At 45.1% G+C, this 7,286-nt stretch overlaps 1 protein-coding gene across 1 annotated transcript; it reads right to left on the reverse strand.

The window, feature by feature from the left end:
• Window positions 1–3,974: 3,974 nt before the first annotated feature.
• Window positions 3,975–5,565, reverse strand: LOC131408554 (upstream-binding factor 1-like protein 1). The gene has a single exon (XM_058545431.1). It carries the CDS (start codon window positions 5,443–5,445, stop codon window positions 4,213–4,215), a length of 1,233 nt encoding a protein of 410 aa, XP_058401414.1. The 5' UTR covers window positions 5,446–5,565; the 3' UTR covers window positions 3,975–4,212.
• Between the last annotated feature and the right edge of the window lie 1,721 nt (window positions 5,566–7,286).

Raw genomic sequence — 7,286 nt, forward strand, 5'->3', positions numbered from 1 at the left:
AGGAGCAACCGGAGGAATGTAGACCCACTTGCTGTTTGGGATTTTATTCAGGGAATGCCTAAACTTTCCTTTAAAGGCCTCCTGTTGGTTAAATCAGGCCCACCTGGATAATCTCCCTAGCCTAGAATGAATATTAGGGACTTTAATTACATCTGCAAAATCCCTTCACAGCAGCACCCAGCTTAGTATTTGCTTGAATAACTAGAAGACATGTGAGTATGCTACAATGGCCTGTGCCTTCCTTACATCCCTGTAGTTTAATCTTGCCAGGTAGACACATCACAAAACCATCACAAGGCTACATACCATTAAGCATGAAAAAGTATAACAAGTGTTTCATTCTAAGCTTAGTACACAGAATCACCTACTGGGAGAATAAATGTATCATCTTGGTAAATATTTGTTATTGTAATGCTAATAATACTATAATGCTAATAATGCTGGTAAATTGAAATTTTGGTTTCTTAAATCACCCTCTGTGAGCTTGACTAACATCAGTGCATTTTTATTTTTAATTTTATATTCTTCAGTTTATGAATTGTTTTGTGGTGGTGGTTGTTGCCACGTGGATGCATTGGTTTTAAAACGTTAAAATCAGTTTAAACACACATACACATACACATAGACACACACACACACACACACAAGATATCATGGACTAAATCGGTGTTTGCAAGTATCTCTATGATATAATGTGCTCACTAGTATACAGTATTTTTTATTAAATTATTCTCCATATTATAGAACATTCAAGTTATATCTTATTTATTTATTTAGCTGTTGAAATTAACGTCACAGTATATATCCCTTTGTGTATATCCTTGTGTGTGTGAGAAATTCTGTATGAAAGTTTCCTGGAGATGATATTGCTAAGGATATTGTTAAAGGATTTGTGAATATAATGTTTTGAGAGTTATCTCCGGGTTGTGCAGTTAGAGTGGGATGGCCCTGCTCTGGCTGGAGTGGTCTGACTCCTCTGAGCTTATGTCCTAAACCATCCATTGAACGAGAAGGGGTGCAGCGGGTGGGCACAACTCAGATCCAGGCAAATTTCATGGTCACAAGCACCCTGCAGCCCCCAGCACCAGGAACCAGGACTGCACCACCTGCGGGGATCTGGTTGTTTAATGCTCTGGGAAACAATTGAGAACAAGGTCCTTAATAAACAGGTTTAATAAATAGCGGCCTGGAGAATGGGATTATAGGATCTGGGGTTCAGCAGGAACACATCATGTTGCATCCAGCAATTAGGGAGAGTACAGGAACCAGGGTGTGGTGGGGAAGACTGGAAGCACAGTTAGAAGAGGAACCAGAACACACCCATGTGCCTGCACATGTACACACACACACAGGCACACGCACGCACACACACATAAACACACACACAGCTCCTCTGGCTGAGATTCCAAATTCCTTTCCTGGTTGCTGGGGAAGCAGGAGCCAAGGGGTAAGCAATAGGCAGGGGCCTTGGCTTTTGGCTACAAAGGAGTCACAGCAAACTCTTGTGAGCTGGTTTGTGGCCCCTACTTTTCAGCGTTGTCATCGGCTACTCTGTATCTGAGGGGCCTGCAGCCCTAACCCGAGGACTGACAGAGCACCTGGAGGTACTGAAAAGCTGTTGGGGGCTGGCACTGTCTGTGGCTGGAGAGAGTTTTGATGGGTGTCAGTAGCACTTGCAGATAGTATGTAAATTATCTTTCAGTTTAAAAATGATGTTGATCTTGTGTCATTCTATTATTATTATTTAGGTCTTGTAGAATAAAGTTAACTATTTTCTGGAAATCTAATCAGACTGATAATACTTGAGGTTTTCTTTGGCACAAAAACTTGGCCCCCAAAAATGGATTAGAATTTACCAGTGAGAAAATTGCCCTTGGTTGCTTAACAAGAGATTATTTCTGCATCCAAAGTTATTTTTTTTAAGAAGAAAGGAAATAAGAGAAATAAGTATTGTTTCTTTGAAAGATCATGTGACAGGAGTCAAAACACTTCCAATCATTTTTCCAGAAATTTATAGTCAAATATGCAATGTTAAAAATGTATTAAATGTATTTGTATTTTATCACCTCTTTTTAATTTTATTTTTTATTTATACATATGGATTTCACTATTTTATTATTTTTGTAACCTTTTAAAAATGTAAATCATATTGAATTCATTTAGCTTTATGTTGTTTTCTTTGGAAAAATATTTAACTAAATTTGTAAGTTGATCTACGGAAAAAACTTGAGTACATAAAGGTAGAGCTGGTCCCTGGATTCAGCAGGCGCCTGAATTCTGGCTCAGGGGTGCATGCCATGCAGGCCCAGGGCAGATGGGCGCCAAGTTCAAGAGAGAGGTTCGGCACTGCCCCTGGATCCAGCAAGCAGCTATGGGAGCAAGCCCGGCTCCAACAAATGCAGTTCAAGCGCTAGATGGGGACTGGGATCTTTTGGTCTCCTTGGACCAAACTCAAGAAATCCTCATTTCACTGAGGCTGCCTAGGCAGTGAAGAGCGCCACGTGGGCGGGGCTAGGGGACAGAGACCCAAGGTCTTCCAGATGCAATGCCTCAGACACAGGGTCTCAGGGAGCTTGTGGTACAAGAGAGAGCTCCCATCACCCAGGGACTGAATCTCAAGAGGGTCGGAGGAAAAGCCTTAGGCTCCATTCGCCCCAGAAAGTCCCCAGGAGTAGCCACTGCCCAGGGACCAGGAGGGGCTTTAGGGCCTAAAAAGAGCGGTTCTCCAGGAGCTCACAAAATGTCCCGGTGTGCAGAAGGGACTGGCAGTGTCAAGGAATCCCGGCGGCTCCTTCAGAGAGTGGACACGAAAGGAAGGTGGTCCGAGTGTCCCCACAGAGGCCGGATCAGCCGGGCTGTGTGCCGGGCCCCTAGAGGCCCAGCCCTGGACTCAGGAGGGGGAAGCCTGCGAGGACCCTGGGCGGGGACCCTGCGGCTCTTTGCTGCGTGGTCCTGGGGCTCCCTGGCCCCACCCCCGTCTCTGCCAGCGCTCAAACTTTGACAGCTTCGCGTGCCTTTCTCCGGAGCCTGCTCCTGCTCCTCCCTGAGGACCCAATGGGCTCCTTCACTCTGTGCATCTGCAGGGAACACAGGAGGGGGCCCAGTGCAGCCCAGAGGTCCCTGGTGGGGAGCAGGCGGGAGGAAGCAGCAGGGTGGTCCTAGAGCCTCTCTCCTGCCCTTTTCCACACTCAGTATCTGCACCCCTCTCCCCCAGCGTCTGCAGTCTGAGGGAACCCAGGTCGGCTTGGCTCCTGGCCTGAGAGGGCAGGGTAAGTTGGTGGGACTGCTGCCCAGAAAAGACCAGGAACCCCTGTGCTTGACTGAAAGAGCAACTGGGGGCAAGGAGAGGGGAGAGCGGGAATCCTCTGAGGTGGAAAAGGTGACATCTGCATTTCTTGTGGTGTTTGCCCAGAGCTGGTCCTTCTCAATGTGAAGAGATCAAACGTTCAGGCTGGGAAGGTTCAGAAAAACCAGGTCTAATTAAACGGAGCATCTGAGTCTCACAGCCAAAAAGCCAGAAATCCATCTGGGGCTGAGTTGCTAGGTCCCTGGCTTCAATTCCATTTCTAGGGTAAAAGAGGAAAAAGCTGTGTGGAGATCAGTAGTAATGCTGCCCACTCTCTTGGTCAGTTCTTTCATCAATTGACATTATTAGATTTGGAAGGAAGAAAGAAGTCAACTTACCATTTTTTTTTGAACCACCTGTAAGCCAGGCATTTTATAAGCACTAAATCTAATCTTCACTTACATCCTATAAGATTGTAATTTTGTTCCCAGTTCACGAATCAAAACTTCCCCTCCCTAGCTCCAGTGCATGAGTCCTGAGGGACAGTTCCACAGAGAAGGCAGAGGTCACAGGCTCCGGGGTGTCCCCTACCACCTCTGGTAGGCAGAAGATGAGGAGAGCACAATTTCCACATCAGGAAACTCAGTCTAGTCCAGTGTGCCCCTCACAGCCCAATCACCTGGTTATTGATTCCAAGAGCCTTAATTGCATGGAGTTTCTCTGGGAGTGGAGTTGGGGTTTAGAGGGGAACCAGAAAGTTCTGCACAAGATCCCTTTTTTCCAACCAATTCTATTTTGTATTGGGGAGGCAAAGACAGAGGGAAGGAAATGAAAAAGGAGAGGGAGAAGAGCCCTTCAATTTGATGTAGACGCCCTGCCCTTCTGCTGCACAGCTCGCTGTACTGCCCGGTAGGGTGTGAACAAACTCAGTTGGAGTCTGAGTCAGAGTGGTCCCCTGAGGAAGAGGAGCTCGAGTCACTGCCCTCAGCCTCCCAATCTTCATCTTCATCCTCACTGCTGGAGTCTGAGGAGTTCCTGCCTTCCTCGTCTTCCCCATCTTCCTTATTTTCTTCTGATCTCGGTGAGGCATGAGAAATTCCAACAGACTCGGGTGATTCTGTCTCTGGAGCCCGTAGCCCCTGCTCCTCTCCAAGGCCTTCTTGAGGACTCCTTGCTGATGGGGACTGCGGATCCATCCGTCTGATCTTGGGGTCCGGGCCTCCCCTCATGCTCATGTTCCTACGCTTAGCATAGGTTGCTTCTCTGTATTCAGCGTATTCTTCAGGAGACAGACTCTGGAGCCAGTGATTCAGGTCCACTCTGTACTGTTTCTGCAGCTCCTCAGCCTGCTTCTTATAACGCTCCTTCTGGCTCTGCGGGATGCGCTGCCAGCGTCTGCCAATCTCCACCATGCGCTCCCTCAGGGGCATGGCCTGCAGCTCCCTACTCAGCCACAAGTCCTGGTAGAACTTCTGGTATCCGTGCATGGGGGGCTTCTGGGGTTCTCCATGGAATTTCATCTGCTTGGAAAAACAGTTTTCTGGGGAAGACTTCACTTCTTTCACATTTCCCTGAAACTTCTTTTGGGCTTTGCTTGGGCCCCTCTTGGGCACATCAGATTTCTTGGGGTTCTGCACTAGATCAGGGTGGTCTTCCCTGAATCGAGCCAGTTTCTCCTCAAACTCCTGTTTCTCCTTTTGGAAATCTTGACTATATTTCAGCTTCATCTGCTCTGGGAGCTCCCTGTACTCCTCAGACAGGAGCTTGGTCAGCTCCTGGTTGCTCAGCTTGGGGTGCACTTGGGAGTACTGGGCCCGCTTCTCCCTGAAGAAGCGCAGGTAAGCAGTCAGGGGCTTCTTGGGGAAGTCAGGATGTTTCTTGCGTCTTTTGCTTTTGGAGAGATTTTTAGCATCTTCCTTAGGTTCCAGGACTAATTCTTTCAAAGTGTGAAATTTTCTCAAGTTATAAGAAATCTCTAACCATTTGAGTTTGCACATTTCTCCAGAAAAATCTTTAAAAGCTACTTTTCCCCAGTCCATCTGTGACTGGGTGGTTCTGAATGTGTGTCTATCATTGGATGGAAGGTTATTGTCCATGCGTTCCAGTAATTTCACAATGTCTTCTTTGCACCAGTGGTCTCGGCTTTCAGGCAATGCCATTTCTGGGTCTTTGGGCCACTTATATGGTCCCAGCAGTTCAGACACCTCCGCAGGATCTCAAACTTCTTCACTCTCAATACGCAGCAGGTGAGTTATTTCTGGAAGTCCTGCAGTGTGTGTGATTCTATGGTTCTGAGGAGAAAAAGAAGGAAAGTTAGTCTGTAATGTGACAAATGAGAAAATCACACCCCACATGGTATGCGTCCTTTATATAATTTACTACTCTTCAGGACAACTAGCCCAACTTCTGAGTTGAGATTAATGTTGAGCATTAACACGCTTCATTTACACTATTAATAATCTTCAATCCCCATCCCAGCATACTTTCCCATCAATCTCACCACAGCTTGTCTTAACCACAAATGAGCAAAACAAATGACCAGCAACTCACTCAAGAGACACAGGATAAGAGAAACGGTAGAGTGTGAAAACTATTAAAATAAAACGGAAAGCCCTAAAAAGGAAAGGACTTTAAAACAACAATGAGATCCCACTACACAGCTATTGAAATGGCCAAAATCCAAAACTGACAGCACCAAATACTGGCAAGGATGTGGAGTAACAGGAACTCTCATTCATTGCTGATGGGAATGTGAAACGGTACAGCCATTTTGGAAAACAATTTGGTGGTTTCTTAAAACACTAAACCTACTCTTACCATACAATCCAGCAATCACGCTTTTTGTATTTGCCCAGAGGAGTTGAAAACTTACGTCGGGGTGTTTATAGCAGCTTTATTCATAATTGTCAAAACTATAAGCAACCGAAATACCCTTAGGTAGGTGAGTGGATAAATAAATTGTGGTACATCAAGACAATGGAATATTGTTGAGTGACAAAAAGAAATGAGCCATCAAGCCAGCAAGAGACATGGAGGAAACTTGAATACATATTACTAAGTGAAAGAAGTCAATCTGAAAAGGCTACATACTCCCTGAGTCCAACTGTATGACATTCTGGACAAGGTAAAACTATGGAGACAAAAAAAAGATCCGTGGTTGCCAGGGGTTGAGGTTCAGGAGACTGATGAATAGGTGATCAGAGATGATTTGTAGGGCAGTGAAACTATTCTGTATACTGTACAAGTGGGTACACATCACTGTACTTTTGTTAACTTTAGGATGTACACAACCAAGAGTGAACACCAATGTAAACTGTGGACTTTGGGTGATAATGATGTGTCAATATAGGTTCATCGATTGTAACAAATATACCAGTCTGTTGCAGAATGTGACAATGGGGGAAGCTGTGTACACGTACATTGGGGGCGGCAGGAGGCATATGGCAATGCTCTGTACTTTCTGCTCCATTTTGCTGTGAATCTAAGCTTCTCTAAAAAAATAAAGTGTGTAAAGAAAGGAAAGGACACACTCCATAGGGCCCTGAGCATAGCCACATACTAAGGACAGTCCAGATGGCCAAGATTGAATGCCCAATTGAGGAGCTAGAAACAGAAATGAGACAAGCCAAGGAGACTCTCCGGATGTGCAACCAACTGTGATCTCTTTAGGAGATAGTCATCAAAATTTTATCCTTAAGTAAGTGACTGAGTTACAGATTCTTCTGTGCTTGTACAGAGGAATAAATGCTTTCTAAGCAACCATACTTTTTCTGCCTTTAAATGGCAAAGATTTAATGAGAATGATAGAATATTTCCTCTATTTATTTGGTTAACTATTACTGGTATTTAGGACACAGTGAAAGTTTTACTTCCCTCAGAAAACTCCCCACAAAATACTGATACCTCCTAGAACTTAAACCAGTGGAAGATCTGCTAACTACTATTTCCTCATGTCCTTTATCCATCTTTTCTTTTGTAATCTATTATCTCTGGTACATGA

This window comes from Diceros bicornis, chromosome 7, assembly GCF_020826845.1.
Source record: "Diceros bicornis minor isolate mBicDic1 chromosome 7, mDicBic1.mat.cur, whole genome shotgun sequence".
NCBI classification, from domain to species: Eukaryota; Metazoa; Chordata; class Mammalia; order Perissodactyla; family Rhinocerotidae; genus Diceros; species Diceros bicornis.

What these genes read in the sequence shown, in the direction of transcription:
- LOC131408554 (XM_058545431.1), bottom strand. Translation starts at nt 5,445, where the DNA reads ATGGCATTGCCTGAAAGCCGAGACCACTGGTGCAAAGAAGACATTGTG.